The following is a 17909-nucleotide window of genomic DNA, read 5'->3' as shown; positions in this document are numbered from 1 at the left end:
ACCACTTTACAATTAATAAAAGCACTCAGCGCCAACCTCTGCCAAGGCTGCAACATTCATCAGCTGCAAAATCAATCAGAGAACAGCTATAACCTAGGTTTTTTGCGAAAAAGGAAGTGAAGTTTAATCAAAGGAATAGAATGTAATAAGAGCGTTCTTAAACGCAACACAATCTACATTTAAATGGCTGCCAAATGTGCAGTCCTAATCATGAACTTTGCTTGACAATTCAGCTTCTGACCCATCTAGGCAAGGTTTAAAAGAATACAATTTGACAGAAATATGATTTTGTCAAATTTATACCCCTCGTGAATTGCACTGATGGTGATGATCACTTAAGGTTACTTTATATTAATTTTTACTTTAATTTTTGATATTGTTCCGCATTCATTTTGTCAATACATGTGACGATTGGCGAAACAGGTTTGGGGTTCACATGCTAATGTCTACTTACATTCTGATTGGTGTACCAATACAAGGAAGATTCTTTCAGGATAAACCAATACTTCCGCCATTTCTGTGTAAAGTATCCTTTAGCATCCTTCTTTTTCCACAGCCAGCCTTCGCAGTCACCGTGGCCGAGGTCCTTACAGGAAATTCTCCTTCGACTGGCACTAGTGAGCGAACCTGGGGTGAGAAGAAACACTTATAATGAATTTGGAAACCAGTTACACCAGTTATGCCAAATTGCCAAGTCTTTCTTAAGTCTTCCTAATCCTAAAAATAAGGAACTAAAAATAATGAACAAACTTCACTGTATATTGTCTGAACAAGTACCTTGACAATATACATCATGTCAAGAAGCTGGACGATAAAATGATTATCACTAATTGGGGAGTATTTCCAACCATATTTTCATACAGGACTCTTTTCTTACAAACACAGTCACACATGATCAATAAGCCAATAAGGCTTAAGCTGGTATTTTCAATTAAGCATACTGTACATATTTTGACGTCAATCAAGTGAAAGAAGCAGCTAATCTTAGTTTTACCCCCACAATTCCAAAAACCCATAATGCTTTAATCAGTTGTGTATTAACACAATAACCTTCCACAGTAATGACAATGGCAAAACCGTACAAAAAAACATACACGTAGCATGCTTATGATATCACAAAAGATAAGCATATCTACCTTTACTTCTCTTTTTGGTTTTCGTTCTCAATGAGGTGTAATGGAAAGACTGCAAGACATCGAGAAAGGAAAATAATTGGAATTAGCTCATTATTTTACAGATAACCTCTTAGTATTAATGTTTCTAATAAAGGAAACGAAGGCGAAAGCACAACAACATTAATTTTATTTTCCCATAGCTCAAACAGCAGTGAAATGACTGTCTTTAAGGAACGTAAGCATCAACATTATTAAATACAGTAAGTGTAAAAAGCATCAAATTTAACAACACTTCTACTGTAACATTTCCACAAGGCAGATCAGTAGAATCGTACTCCATCATATCATTTAGCATTGGCATTAAGTGAAATAATGCCTTGTAGTAAAAAGTAAAATATTAGTATCATGAAGTGTAGTACAAATGGAAATAGTCATGCACTATTATTGTTTGATTATATGTACATAATTAAATTTGAGTTTGACTTTAACAGAGCAACCTGTCATGATCTGTGTTTTCTGGTTTAGATTATATTACTTTTGTTTCATATTATATCTTGTTTTTTGTGACCCATGTTCATGTCTTGCTCGTTAGGTCTTCGTTTCCACCTGTTCTCGTTAGCCCTGTTCTTCGTGTCTACCAATCAGCTTCCTCAAGCGACTCATGTCTTGTCCAGAGAGTGCCTAGTTCTCTGGTTTCTTTCAGTCTGTGTCTGTTCATTGACGTTGCTGTCACGTTACATAGCCCTAGTTTGTTTTATCAGATATTCTGTAGTGCTGAGTGTTGTGTTTATTAATGTTTCTTTGTTACTTTGATTGTTGGATTTTCTGGGACCTTGTTAATTTAGTATTTACGTAGATGTTTCAATGAGCCTTGTTTGCCTTTTTTTTTCCCGTAAATAAATACTTTTTGGAGACTCATGAACTCCCGCCTTGCCTCCCTGCTTCCCTGCACCGAGGTCCACCACCGTTTGCCACCAACTACACCATGCAAACCTGTATACTCTGACACAAGCTGGCTATTTTAAGTGTAACAAATTAATTTGTTTATAAAGAAACGGGTTGACTCACTGTAGGCTACAAAAAGCAAACACTGATGAAAAATGCTGCTTTCTAAACGGAACTTTTATGTAGAATCTCATTGTTGAGGTATTGAATGGTTCCAATCACTTACTGTGTACACTTGAGTTACAACCAAGCTTATTCTCATAGAGGATTTGGTTGCTAGGAGACAGCTGATGTAAGATTAAAGCCTCGAGTCCATGGCTTTATTAAAATGCATGTGATTCACTAAATATTGTTTAAAAAGAGTAAAATAATTATAGGTTATATGCATAAAATACAAAAGCAAATGTGATAAAGTAAAGCAGTAAAAGTATCTCTACCTTCTTCATGGAGGCTGCACTTGAGCTTCCAGAACCGGAGTACCTGTATAAAGATTGATTGTGACTGAAATTTTTTTTTTTTTTTTTTTTACCCTAGTCTTTAATCCTCTACATTTATACATGTATCTTGAGAAAAATTAGAAATTTACCTGTCTGTTGTGTCTGCTCGCAGTGTGTCCGCGCCTCGCTACGGGATAGAGAAGGAAATTTCTTATAGATCTGCTAACAGCTCCAGACACATGCTTCTTTTCCTATTTTGACAATTGATTTGTGCCTTACATGTGTGATGTAGACAGAAAATGTCGAACAAGAAGAAAAAAGTTAGCTATCCTGTTAAATATACTGGCTTTTCTTGCAATCCCACTTTGTTCTATGTGGGAATGGTGAGCCATTGGGACTCCTCTGAATTACGCCCTCACCCCCAATAAACCTGTGATAATAAGTCAATGTTAGAATATACACTGACTGATAAATTGAGAGTTTCACCTCATGAAGAAGAAGTTATGTATATATAGTTATGAATATGTAATATCCTAGACTTTTGTCAATCAACTACAAAATAGCTACATATAAATAAACATAACATGTGCCTGGCTCCATATGTACAGTGCCGTGAAAACTATTGGCCCCCTTCTCAAATTCTTATATTTTTGGATAGTTTTCCCCACTTTAATATCCATCCATCGCGGGCTGCTGGAGCCTATATATATATATATATATATATATATATATATATATATATATATATATATATATATATATATATATATATATATATATATATACATAATATATATATATATATATATATATATATATATATATATATATATACACATATACATAGATACATACACACACACATACATTATATAGTCCCCTCCTCGGTCAATTTCTTTGTTTTTGTTGTATACTGAAGACATTTGGGTTTCAGATCAAAAGATGAATATGAGACAAAAGTTTAGAATTCCAACTTTTATTTCATGGTATTTACATCTACAACGTTGTAGATGTGTTAAACAACTCAAGACAGAGTCCACTGTTGCTGAATTAAAACAATTCTGCAAGGACGAGTAGGCCAAAATATCTCCACAGAGATGTGAAAGACTCATTGCCAGGTATAGAAAAAGCTTAAATTTAGATGTTGCTGCTGGGGGTGGCCCAACTAGTTATTAGGTTTAAAACATTAAAGTGGGGAAAACTGAAAAAAAAGAAAACTGAATTTGAGAAGGGAGCCAAAGCTTTTTTACAGCAATGGATATCGAGAGAAAGGAGCCAATACTTTTTCACGGCACAGAATATTGAGAGAGAGAGTGAGTGAGTGAGAGAAAGAGAGATAGAGAGGTGGTCTTATACTTTAGCCTTATTTATCTGAACAAATATAAACATACACGTTGTAGGAGAGCGGAAGGAATCACGATATATTTATTTTCTGTACTTGTACACGTGCTTTTGCCTGCATTTGAGTCACCAAAAGAAACACACCATTTAGATGGTTAGAGAGAGAGGACAGAGTGTACTGTGTACAAACATAGTGTTGGAGTCTGGTGTGCCTGTGTATTCGTGTTTAAGTCACATTCATTATTGGTCTAGCTGATGCTGAGTCATACATCACCTCACCTACAACGATACGTGCTTGTGTGTGTGTGTGCGTGCACTCGTGTGTGTTTGCCCAGAATAAATTCCTATTTAGAATCTGGCGTGTCTGAGGTGATGGGGATGTTAGGATGAATCGTGAGATAGATTCCCTGCATACAAATTACTTTGTGTGAGTCTTGTCTCAGCAGCTATGTTATGTATTTAATCATCTTTTTTAAAATTGTAACTACTTTTATAAATGGGTGTTGGGTGTCGCAGGGGCTCAGAGACTGTGCCCCTGTGTGTGAAAGCTTCAAGATCCTGAGCTGAAATGCCAAATGAAGAAATGATAGGCAAGGGTGGTTGTTAAAAAAATTCTAGCATATTATTCGGCAATTCCCAAGTACTAGGCAAATATACAACCAAGAGACTATGAGTAGTATAAAGATGGCATTATAACAATTTAATTGTATGCTTTGTAAGTGATACTTTAGCTACAGCAATACATTTCTCTCTCATCCATGATCTTGCCTTTGGATCGTCTTGAAAATAAATCAGTCAAATATTTTGGTTTAAAGCCAAATTGTCTTCAGGCAGACAAACATTTTGCTCTTCAATTTTGTATCTGTTGAGAATGTATTTATCTAGCGAAATATTGTACATTACAAATTATAAATATTTACCATTTGTCTAAACCCACAGTATTTAAAGCTATAATCCACAACTATTTTTTATTTTTTAAAAAAGTACACAAGTACAAGTCACACAAGCCACAACAAGAGCAGATGACAGAATACTGATTAAGCCTGTCAGCATCTGACAGATGTTTTATATTTAGTGACTGCCCTATACATTCCCTGGATCACTTGGTGGAGCTAAAAAATGACAGAGCAGAAATGACATATTTTACTTACAAACGGGCACACCCATATATGGACAGCATGCAGGTTGACTGAGCCATAGAGAAAGCAATTGAAGCAACATGTCAGAGGAGAACCCCCAAACAAATCCGAGACATGGTGTGGAAGTGGATCCTACCACAAAGAAAAAGCCTGCTCGTCGTTCGGCTGAAGGATTATTCGCAAAGACAAACACGTTTCTTTGGACAAACACGGATTTGTTTTGGCGTCACTTTTACTCGGTGGTGAGCACTGAAGAAAAAACTTGAGCTGAGAGCAGAAAACGATGTCGCCGCCTTGCAGCTGTTGGATCAGTAAGTAACCTGCTTTATAAGATATTTCGAGTAGGATGGCCCAGATAGCCTATGTCATATCAAAGCGACGAAGGCTTTTTTTGTAATGCTGAACTCCAGCGTTGGGGCCGCCAGAAATCACAATTTATAGCTTTACTTATTTTGCTGTGAATGGAAATGAACAAATACATTGTGCTGCCTTTTCCTGTGCTTATCTCTTGCACTTGTGCTTGCCTTTCTTAACATTCTCACAGTAATAATAATCTAAAAAAATCTACATTAAGGGGCACTATCAATGTTATTCATGTCTGAAAAAAACACAGATGAGTACTACTACTACTACCTCCTGAAAAATCGGGATTCATTTTGATGAGGAGCATAAAAACAACACATTCTAACAGTCCTCACCTTTGTTGCTTGAATAGAGCTTACATAAAAAGTAGGCTTCAACACAGTCAGCCATCTGCCATCTATCATATGTTGCCAAAATAAGCACTTAGAAACAAGTTCTCCATCTGCATGAAGTGTAGTATTAATCTGTATTCATTTATAAGACGGTATATGCAAAACACTTACAGTCTATCCATCCATCCATGTTCTATGCCGCTTATCCTCACTAGCGCCACGGGCGTGCTGGCGCCTATCTCAATTGACAGGGCGAGAGGCGGGTAACAACTTGAAGTGGTTGCCAGCCAATAGACCAACAATTTGAAGTGCACCAGAATACATTTCAGATCACTAAGTAACTGATCAGGCTTTTGTTTCCACCACAGAGTGTGTCGCGGGATTGGTGACAGCAGCATCAGCCCCAAAAATAGACTGACATCATACCATTTCCGCAAGGCAGCATCTTTCACCAATTAATTCAACAAGGAAAATATGTTGCATGGTACAGTGCAAGTGTGCTGACAGAACCCGTGAAGACGAAACACAGCTTTGAATCATCATCATGTGTCATGTTTTTTGTTTCTTATTCAAATCATGTTATTGCAAAACAAAGAAAGGTGAGTAATGTTATCAATCAATCAATTAACAGGGGTGTGCCTCGTGTCACCCTTCACATACTTAAGCAAATACTGTGTCTGAGTAGAGACAGTGCAGGTCTGGTATTTGGGAACCCTGTACAGTGGAAACACAGTACCTACATATCGCACTGAACTGGACTGAACCGTTTAGTGGAAAACTAGTCTCTAACGTAATCCAACTACTGAGCATATACTGTACAGTATTGCTGCTAACTCCTTTTCGTACAGATGACATGGAAATTAATATTTACTGCATAACAAACACACACACACATATATATATATATATCACACACATATCACACACATATATATATATATATATATATATATATATATATATATATATATATATATACAGTATATATACACACACACACACACATATGTCTACTACAAAGACACGATAATTAATGTTCAAACTGATAAATTTTGTTTTTATGAAAATATTCATGCCGGCAACAAAATGAAGAAATGGAAATGAGGATATGAGGACACTGGTTGTTGAAGCTAGGTAGGTGGACTCCTTTCCCATTCTTGCTTGATGTACAACTTCACTTGCTCGCACTCTTTGACTACAAAGCCACGCTGTTGTAACTGACGATGGTTTTCTGAAGTGTTCCTGAGCCCACATGGCAATGTCCTTTACACAATGATGCAGGTTTTTAATGCAGTGCCGCCTGAGGGATTGAAGGTCACAGGCATTCAATGTTGGTTTTCGGCCTTGCCACTTACGTGCAGAGATTTCTTCCTGTGAATCTTTTGATTATATTTTGGACCATTGATGATGAAATCCCTAAATTCCTTGCAAATGTAGATTGAGAAATGTTCTTAAACTGTTGGACTGTTTGCTCTCCCAGTTGTTCACAAGGTGATGAACCTCACCCCATCCTTGCTTGTGAACAAGGGAGCCATTCAGGGATGTTCCTTTTCATTCACTTGTCAAATGTTCCAAACTGGTGATTTTTTAGCGTTCCTCGACTTTCCCAGTATTTTATTGTCCCTGTCTCAGCTTTTTTGGAATGTGTTACAGGCATGAAATTCCAAATGAGAGAATATTTGCCAAAAAAACAATGTTCATTTACACGCATGAAATTCAAAATGAGAGAGTATTTGCAAAAAATCAATAATGTTACTCATTTTGAACACTAAATATCTTTGTAGTGTATTCAATTGAATATAGGATGAAAAGTATGAGCAAATTATTGTATTCTGTTTTTATGAATGTTTTACACAATGTCCCAATTTCACTGGAATTGGAGTTTGCAGACCAACCTTGTTTCTTCAGTTTCTTGTTCATTTTGTAAGCCCAGTAAAACTGAAGGTACATTTGTTTGGACAAATGTAATGATGACAACAAAAATACCTCATACGAGTTTAATTTAACAGCTGATATCTAGTCTTTTTCTTTGCTTTTATTGATTGTAGCTCAAATCTACGGGATTAATTAAGATTAAGCATGTCAAATAGGACAAAGTATTATGGAATCAGCTTCATTTTTGTCGTGTTAATTTTATTCTTCAGGTAAGATATCTTTAGTGGTACCAGGCATTAAAATCAACAAGAAATTGGAGAAAGGGTGGTCTAATATTTTATGACTATATAAAATGGATGTGTACATACAGGCAAAGGATCGGGTGGCTGGTCTAAGCGCAGTGTGGAGGACAGCATGGATGGGCTGAGGGGAAAGCTAGGGCTGCTGGGATTTCGGGTCTTGCGCCGAGAGCGTCTGGTGGAGTCCCTGCGGCTTTCTCTACCCAGACCTTCGGGCTCCTCCTCAATAACCAGGATCTTGTCATCGCTGAGGTAACGTAGTAGGGAGTTGTCTGAATCTGTGTAGAGAGAAGGCAGCAGTTATATGATTAAACAGCCTCAATAGAACTGATGGGAAAGAGAGAAAAATGAAAGAGGCCTGCACAATGGATAGAACTGAGGGAGAACTGCATGGTGGGAAATGACATTTAGAGAGACACATTGATAAAAACAACAAGAATAGAAACTGATAAACGTTATCCAAAGCTGCAATATCTGGTAGACTATGACTCCACAGCTAGGGACATCCTCATCTGATACAATAATTATGCAGATTTCAAAGAAGCCATTCTAAACTGTAGACTTTCACAGAAAGTTTGAATCTGGTAATTTCTTCATTATAGAAATAGAAGAAAAAATGCACCCGACCTAGACCGTATGATTGTGTTTTAATGCTATTCACAGACTTTCTGGCAGTACAGTTGAGGTGAATATAGATCAAGTGTCACTTTAAACTGTTAGTCACATTGAAATACCTTAATTTCTTCAGTAGTTGTATAAATGCAATCCCCTTGCATTTATGCTTGTTTGTTACTATGTCAGATGCATACCTGGCAGATATGTATCATTAAACAACCACACCACCATGAACAACCTGAGAATGGGATGTGTTGAGCCAACTAGGAAGCAAAGCATGCACTGGTCCAAACCTGTTTGTCTTTACTGTGTGAGTTGGCAGCGTTTGCATGTACACTGTATATGTGTTAGTATGCGTGTACCTCGACTCCCTCTCTTGCCCATGCTCGGTTCCTTGGCCTCGGCTATCCAGTTATATTCGGGAGGCATGGACACAGGTCTGAGGTCACCTAGAACAATCCAACCAGCGATCAGAGTCCGCGCAAGGGGGAATGTGGGTATTTGGGGTGTTGGCAAGCAGCAATCGAGAGAGTGACTGAGAGACAGCTGGTGGGTGGACAAGGGAGAGGCAGACAAGTGTGTGCAGGTGAGGGACTGGGAATGACATGCAAGACAAGGGCCACATGACCCCATTTTAGTCATCCTTTTTGTGTGGCTATCACATGTTCTCCCTGTTCTTACGTGGGCTCGCTGCAAGTAATCTTCACTAGTCTAAAACCATGTATTTTAGATTAACTGAAGACTAAACTCCCATTTGGCAGTGACTTGGATTGCCCTCAACCCTAGTCATCTAGGATAGGCTCTCGTTTTTAAAAAATATACTATATAAATTATATTTAATAGGTATTAATTGCTCATTTAATCTAGGTAATCCATGCGCTATGATGGGATAAGAATTTCAGTATTTCTTTAATCGATGGGTTAAAATGAAACAAGATAGATTTTTTTTTTTTTAAATAATCAAACTATAACATTAATTTGTCTTCAGACCAAATTCTGCATTTGGCATTCAACAGAAACGTAAAAAAACATTTTAACATGTTTGGATAATAATATCGTTACCAATTTCCACTCGATCACGTAGTTTCTGTATGTAGTATTTTAGTACATCTTTCTCACTTCCATCCAGAAGCTAAATTGGATGACAGACACCTGCCGCTCTATGTGCTCTTGTAGAGTCTCAACCCGGTACAATTCAGCAGTTAAGACATTACGACAAACAATCGACTGCCTTAATTTCAAATATCCTTTCTTTTTATACAGCACATTCATTTAGCCTTGGCAGCTCTTGCCAAGAAAACGAATGAGCTCAGCACTTTGGTGATTTGGAGGGCTCAGCATCATTCCAACGATAAGATTCAGCAGTCTGGTACCATTGGAGAGGTCCAGCACAGCAGCAGGTCAGAAAGCTAATCTGCTAATTTCAGATAAAAAGTGTGTGATCGCGGGCTTCTGACGTGAAAAAGAATGTAACACATATGTTAGTCTTTCATAGCAAAAAGACTACTGGTAAATAAATACAGTACGTTATGATGCCAGGACTTTCAATAAATTAACAAAATCATTATTTTTTTTTTAGATTACTTTTAAATTATATATTTCTTGTGACACTTGGTGTTTCTTTCACCTTTGCTGTTTCTTTCACGTTTAACTTTTTATTGGCTATTATATTTGGGCAATTTATCTCTGCATAGCAGAATACCCAAACAGATCCCTGCTTTCATTGATAGTCCAGACATAGTCCAGACTCACAGCTCCTGTGAATGCATATTAATGCAGTTGTTTGTCGTGTGACCCTGGCCTTTCACTCATAACGGCCCCCTGAGAGTCTCAGATGAAGGAAGAGGATGTCTTGAAAGCTGTCTGGGACAGTGGGAGAGGGTCCGAGGTGGCAAGGGAAAGAGAGGGCTTGAAACTGTGCTCATGGATTTGTGTTTGATTTTCATGACAATGACAGCCGAGCATCGGGATACTTCTCTATTGAGACGCCAAAGAAAACACTGTATCCCCAATGTGAGAAAGATGTCAGAAAGTGAATGTTATCCTTCTGCCTCAGGACAGAATGTTTGTTTCTTGGTCCATGGTCCACCCTTCAAACCAGTTCCAGGTCATCGGCCCAGAATTTCTGTGTCATGTTACATTCATGCTAATAGGCAGATAGCATTAGAGGCATTGTTGACACAGGTGATAAACAGCCATTAAAACAAATAATGAACACGTGATGAGGAAATGCTGACAAGAAAAAGGTGTGAAGATCTGCGGTAGAGAGCATGCTGTTCTACTGAAGAAACACAGGTTTGGAGCCACTAAAGTAACACAACATAAAATCTTCTTACCATGTGTGGGGGTCTTGTCCCGCCTGCGCACGCCCGTATTACGGCCTCTGTCATATTCAGATCCTGGTGGTCTGTCTCCCTCCAAAAGAGAGAAGTACTGACCACTGTCCTGGTCCAAATAGTAGCTGACAGTCTCTGACCCTTTAGAACCAGACTGGGAGGTCACACTGTACCGGGTGATTTCATCACATGAAATCAAACCCAATTCCTCCCTGAGAACACAGCACCATTTTAGTCATAGGTCAGCACAGCGATCTGTAGGTTCCCAGACCCTCACCTGGGGCTGTAGAGTCCAGAGATTGGAGAAAGGATGTAGACATCCTGGGTATCCATTTTGGACATGCCTAAAGTTCCACCTGGTGTAGGGGATGTACTGGTAGGGCTGTTGGGGACCGGCTGAAAGGAAATAAAGACTGATTGTGTTGTAATTGAGTGTCTCTTGGAGCACAAGTTGTAGAAAGTAAGTGTGAGTTACAACCCCAATTCCAATGAAGTTGGGACGTTATGTTAAACAAAAATAAAAACAGAATTCAATGATTTGCAAATCATGTTCAACCTATATTTAATTAAATACACTACAAAGACAACTTATTTAATGTTCAAACTGATAAACTTTATTGTTTTTAGCAGATAATCATTAACTTAGAATTTTATGGCTGCAACATGTTCCAAAAAAAGCTGGGACAGGGTCATGTTTACCACTGTGTTACTTCACCTTTTAACAACATTCAATAAATGTTTGGGAACAGAGGACATCAATTGTTGAAGCTTTGTCGGTGGAATTCTTTCCCATTCTTGCTTGATGTACAGCTTCAGCTGTTCAACAGTCTGGGGTCTCCGTTGTCTTATTTTACGCTTCATAATGCGCCATACATTTTCAATGGGAGACAGGTCTGGACTGCAGGCAGGCCAGTCTAGTACCCGCACTCTTTTACTACGAAGCCACACTGTTGTAACACGTGCAGAATGTGGTTTGTCTTGCTGAAATAAGCAGGGACATCCATGAAAAAGACGTTGCTTGGATGGCAGGATGTTTCTCCAAAACCTGTATGTACCGTTCAGCATCAATGGTGCTTTCACAGATGTGTAAATTACCCATCCTTTACACACGGATGCCTGTTTTTGATGCAGACCCCCCTGAGGGATCGAAGGTCACGGGCATTCAATCTTGGTTTTCAGCCTTGCCGCTTACATGTAGTGATTTCTCAAGATTTTCTGAACCTTTTGATGATATTATGGACCGTTGATGATGGAATCCCTAAATTCCTTGCAATTGTACGTTGGGGAACACTGTCCTTAAACTGTTCGACTATTTTCTCACACGCTTGTTCACAAAGAGGTGAACCTCGCCCCATCTTTGCTTGTGAATGACTGAGCAATTCAGGGAAGCTCCTTTTATACCCAATCATAGCATCCACCTGTTCCCAATTAGCCTGTTCACCTGTGGGATGTTCCAAACAGGTGTTTGATGAGCATTCTTCAACTTTCTCAGTCTTTTTTTTAATCTTTTTTGTCCCATCCTTTTTGGAACGTGTTACAGTCATAAAACTCTAAGTTAATGATTATTTGCTAAAAACAATAAAGTTAATCAGTTAGAACATTAAATATCTTGTCTTTGTAGTGTATTCAATTAAACATAGGTTGAACATGATTTGCAAATCATTGTATTCTGTTTTAATTTATGTTAAACACAACCTCCCAATATCATTGGAATTGGGGTTGTATTTTCAGACTTCATAGCATGAAAAAAAGCATTGACAGAAAACAAAAGAAGGGAAAATGTTATATCCCTGAATTATAGCAGGGTTCGTGTCAATCAGTGAATCACAAAGTAGGGAGGTATTTCCACATAGAGTAGGTGCCATGTTGTATGGGCTCTGAGAGCGCAGCCTCTCCCACATTCACTATTCTGTTGCTTTGTTTCAAGCCTCTTTACACACAGGGTTCTCCGTGTCTGTTTCCATGACAACCGCTGCTCTCACTGAGGGCAGAGGAAAGCTAGCATGGCCTCGTACCTTGGCATGACTCAAGGACACGTCATTTGCCATTGGGTCCGCTATAAGAACGGGATGCCTTGCTGATGTCATGGGAACTCACGTGAATTTCGAATGAAATATTATACTTGCTTAGAGAAGTGCCATATGAAGAGTAATATACATGTCTTTAGGACCATCCATTAAATTTAAACCTTCCATCCTCTCATCTGCAGGCCTTGTCTCCGTACTGTCACTTTCACAGTCTTCCTCTGTTTATAGCCAAACAGCTTTTCAAAAAATGATGAAAACTGCTTTGAAAATAAATGGGGGATGCGATGAAGCGGACACAAGGAAATAGGTCAAAAAGAGAGAGAGAAAGAGGGGGAGAGTGGTGGAGAGGAGAGTGAGTCAGGGAGCTGTGCTGTGAGAGTGAAAATAGTAATTTAGTGATTACAGTCCAGTCTTGGGAAAAGGGGAAGTGGGGCTGGGGGTGCACACTGAGCAGGATGGGACTTCCAAAGCCGGTGACATTCCAGCATGTTAAAACATCACTTAAACCATTTGACCCCTGCTGCATTCACTAAAAACTTGACAAATCTTATGCCTAAATCCTTCGCAGAGTGATGTCCCCATATCGTAATCTTAACCACTTTCCATGCACTATAGTAACTGATAGGGCTAAAAATCTATTTGCCTGTAGGGATAGAATAAAGGTCTCCTTTTGAATATTGTCACTCAAATATCTTTACCAGCCCGAAGCTGAAGAGAAGTTTAAATCAGTGTACTCTCTGGAAATAAGACAAATCACTAACAAAATATGTTGATTTTAACTTGATTTGATTTTGACTTTGCAGGTGCACCAAATTTTGCAGCCTATAAGTGTGTATAAAGATTTTTTTATTAACCTCTATAATTTACGATGGCGTATTAAGGTCATCTAGTTAGAGGAAAAAAGAATTGGAGACATGATTTGAAGTCATCATGAGTCATCGTGATGAGATATAAAGTTGTCACGATGAAATTGAAAAAGTCATCAGGTCAAGATGGGATTTAAAGTCAACAATTGACATGAGGATCCCGATTAACGTAGAATTAACATATAGCATCAACAAATGACGACAGGCGGTCCCGTTGGACTCGGTTGCTCCTCCAGGATAGGCTCTTGTCAATTGTTGATTATTATATGTCATCATGACGACTAAATTTCATCGTGATGACTTTATATGTCATCCCAGTGACTTTAAATTACATACTGTCGACTTGAAATCGCGTCTCTGATTTTTTTCTCTCTCTTACTTGGTGACCCTGATACGCTGTCGTAATAATTGTATTCAATTACCAACAAGAAATATTTGATGGAAATCCCTAAATGTGGGCCTTTAGAAGTTTGTGAGAAACATCACAACATGATTTCCTGCCAACATCAAATATGTCCCAGAATCTAATTCTGAACGTATTTCAAGGAGTCATGTGTAAATATTGTCTATACATGTCAAATTTACTCAGCACATGGCGAAAAAACTGAGCCATAAAATTTAAAAATCAATAAAAATCGAACGGCTAATCTTCATGTTTATTTTATTCCAAGGCCATAGCAGCAAAAACTGACTATCATACTGTACCCTTTTAGACAGAAATGTAAAATTTTGGGCTTGCTTCAACTGAAAAAGTCTTGTGATTCTCAACTGATGCATTCTTTCAAGGAAAATACTAAAATGAGTAAACTGATTTTGCAGACCAATCTCAATTTTTAGATAGAAATTCTCCATAAATAGTTCAAGTAACACAGTCTTCTCAGCTTTGCCTCAATTTGGGGCAGTCAGGTTTCCATTTCAAAATAGTAATGCAGGTGAAAACCATTGATTTGGGGCACCATGACATGCTAACAAACAACAAAATGGAGAACAAGGATTTCTAGGATTTACACTGCCCCCCTCCGAAAAGTATTGGAACACTGAGGCCAATTGCTGTAGACTTGGATTGGATATATAATTTAGGAGATAGCTTCATTTGTTCCAAAATCCTTTACCAAATGTTTAAGTTGAGCAAAAGTACTGGAACAAATGGACTTAAAATAGATTTACTTGAATAAGACTTAACATTTACTTTCCAATTACATAGGTGCAACAAGCATGAATCACCAAATGTTTGAATTGTTCTTTTCTGATGATTTTCAAGGCTTTCACGACCACCTTTTTCAGTTCTTGTTTGTTTTGGGGGTTGCTCCCATCAGTCTCTTCTTTTACACATAAAATGCATGGGCTATAAGGTTTAAGTCCAGAGAATGACTTGGACAGTCTAAAACCAGTGACATTTATCCCTGATGAACTGACTTGTTTTTTTTGGGCATTATGTGTTGGGGTCATTGTCTTGCAGTGTGATGAAGGATCTCCCAATTGGTTAGGTTGCATATTTCTGTCGACTTCTGGGTTGATTTTTCTGCTGCCGTTATTTTAGATCATCAATAAAGATTTGTGAGCTTGTCCCAGAAGAAGCCATACAAGCCCATGTTATAACATTACCTCACAGGTGAGCTTGTATGCTTGGAACCGTGAGCAGATCTTCTCGCAGCTTTAAGCCTTTCCGTCGCTTCCATCCTAGCCTTCCTAATCTTCTTGCTAATGACTGTGTACATTGTCTGAAGTTCTATCTCGCTCTACTTTTATTCATGTTCATGACGTTCACGCCTGGCGTCTGAAGGTTGTTGCTGACAGTCACTAACAGTTATCTTAGGGTCTTTATTTATAGCCCCAGAATCTTTCTGTTGTCAATTACAACTGTTTTGTTTTTGTCTACATTCTCAATGTTTGTTACTTCGTACACCAGTGGTGTCTTTCGATGTTTGTAGTATAAATCTAGTGTTCACAGGCAAATTCAAAACCTGAAACTGAGTGATACAATGCAATTTATTATTCAAATAGTAAATGTAATAGGACACACCACTGCAATAAAACACACTTGTCAGTCCACGTTCCAATACTTTTGATCACATGAAAAATGGGTGGGTTTAAACTAAAGGTGCAATCTTCTAAGTTGTGTATATGATCCAGATATAAATACAGTACCTGGAATGTTCATCTTTTGATGTCAAACCCGATAAACTGCTCAGTGTTCCAACACTTTTGAAGTGTACTTTCCTCCATGTTGTTATTGGCCACATAGAGAGGCACATTTTATTCAAGAGGAGAGTGAGGAAAGAAAAGCACCGACTGTATCAAAGTGCAGACTGTGGGGTATAATACTGCAGCGTCCAGAGCTAAGTCATAGCGATAGGGTAACCAAGCATTATACTGTGTGTATATGTTGTATGTGTGACCAGCTAATAGTACATTGTAATGCTTTGTAGTACCTGCTTTTGACAAATGAAAACCGTAAATAGCGAGTCAAGCTGGGTAAAGTGCAGAGGAATACGCATTTATTAACGTGAATGTGAACTTTTCATTTTTCTCCATTCTACTATTCTGCCAAAATAGAGCAATGAATCATTAAATAGCTGTCAGGGATTTAAGGCGGTGCAGCTATAATTTTGCCCAGTCGCACAAAGATGGACCAAATAAATTCAACCAAGATGTTAAAGAAGCCATAACTCTTTACCTATTCAGCCTTCTTATTAACAATACATAACTCACAAACATGTGACCAAAAATAGCAGGCATTTACAACCAGTAATTATTTATACAACTACACATATTACAGATTTATGAAAAAGGGGTCATGGAAAATGACTGGCACACATGTGAGCGATGTGACAAATGCGTACATTGGCAAAAAATAAATAAAAAAAACATTGCTTTTTGGAAAATTAAAATGGATGATAATGCTTTTCTTTCTCTCGAGGCCATTATACAGAACACAGGCACAGGCAAAAGCACAAAAAAGAGGGAGACAGACACAGAGGAATGGAAACGACAGCCATGAAGGGATTTGGGCCTTGAATCACATGATCATTCAGGGACAAATTGTTTCTTTTTTTGGATTTAGCCATAATCCATCCAAATATTTGCCACATTTGGGATGAATTTCAAAGCTGCAGGATTCATCCTACAAAACCAGACTTACTGTACAGTATGTGTTTGATTTGAAGCATGTATGTAAAGTTTGTACCCAAAGACTTGCTTTACAAAGTAAAGGGAGGGCAAAAGTTCAGATTAGACAAAACAGTGCTCTGGACTGATATACACGTGAATGATACACATTGTTTTTCTCATCCATATGGACAAGCATGCATTTTACTATGCTAAGAAATATGTGAAGACACAGTAGGATATTCTGGAGTCAGTGAATTATCTCCAGAAACTGCTGAGATCTTGTTTCAGAGCCTGTAGTTCCTTATGAATAATTAAGACCTCAAGTCTTTTTAAGGGCAAACAAATTTAACATACTGCTTAATTTCTCTCACAGATATTTCTGTGTTCTGGCATGTTCTGCTTATGGTGTTTTGGTATCCCAGCAGTCTGTCAGGTAGAACATTTGGTGCTCTTTAAACTCTTGATTTTATCCAAAAATAAATACACGATACAAACTAAAGAGTGATGACTTAATAATACAGCAACAAAGAGAAAAGAATAGTGTGCCAGCCTCACCACCGAGGCAAACAGATGCAGTATAATCTTATTGAATCTATGCTCTCAGACATTATTTAGTTAGTGTGAGAAAAGCATAAATACTGTACAAACAACAGTTGCTGGAAAAGAACCAAGGACAGAGACGCTGAAGGACAGAACAGATATGAATAAAAGGAACAAAGACAAAAAGCCAAAGAACACACCATCTCCATTTCAGCATGTAGGCTACTGTTGAGGAATCAATTCAAGCAGAATACAACCGTCACTTTAAGGAGCTCAACAGAAGCATTGCAATGTCAAACAAAGGACAGAGGAAGTTCTATCCATCCATTTATCCAATCACCTCTCTATCGATTCATTTTAATTTTTATCATGTTCAGGGTCACCGATAAGGTGGAGCATTTCCCAGCTGACTGAATACTGTCACCCTGTAATGGTCCCCAGTCAATCACAGGGTACAAAAGAGACACACAATTCACACACCTACAGTCACTAAGCAGGAATCGATCCCAAGCTGGCTGCACCAAAATTAGCAGTGGGAACCACTACACAACCAGCCACCTGGTCAGAA

General features: G+C 38.2%; 1 protein-coding gene across 6 annotated transcripts in view; it reads right to left on the bottom strand.

Moving 5' to 3' along the window:
• Positions 1 to 17909, bottom strand: part of si:ch211-26b3.4 (connector enhancer of kinase suppressor of ras 2) — a 72523-nt gene that overhangs the window by 11850 nt on the left and 42764 nt on the right. For 4 of the 6 annotated variants that reach the window (XM_061685868.1, XM_061685869.1, XM_061685872.1 and 1 more), the window contains 8 exons: positions 11075 to 11193; positions 10798 to 11009; positions 8824 to 8910; positions 7916 to 8124; positions 2647 to 2684; positions 2498 to 2540; positions 1137 to 1185; positions 455 to 627 (listed from right to left, as the gene is read on the bottom strand). In XM_061685868.1, coding sequence (XP_061541852.1) covers positions 455 to 627; positions 1137 to 1185; positions 2498 to 2540; positions 2647 to 2684; positions 7916 to 8124; positions 8824 to 8910; positions 10798 to 11009; positions 11075 to 11193 — 930 coding nt within the window. The remainder of the gene's footprint in view (positions 1 to 454; positions 628 to 1136; positions 1186 to 2497; positions 2541 to 2646; positions 2685 to 7915; positions 8125 to 8823; positions 8911 to 10797; positions 11010 to 11074; positions 11194 to 17909) is intronic. The other 2 variants (XM_061685871.1, XM_061685870.1) reach the window with 2 other exon arrangements.

Source organism: Phycodurus eques, chromosome 9 (genome assembly GCF_024500275.1).
Source record: "Phycodurus eques isolate BA_2022a chromosome 9, UOR_Pequ_1.1, whole genome shotgun sequence".
Classification (NCBI taxonomy): domain Eukaryota; kingdom Metazoa; phylum Chordata; class Actinopteri; order Syngnathiformes; family Syngnathidae; genus Phycodurus; species Phycodurus eques.
Note: the sequence above shows the minus strand (reverse complement) of the source record. Positions and strands in the feature narration are given on the sequence as shown.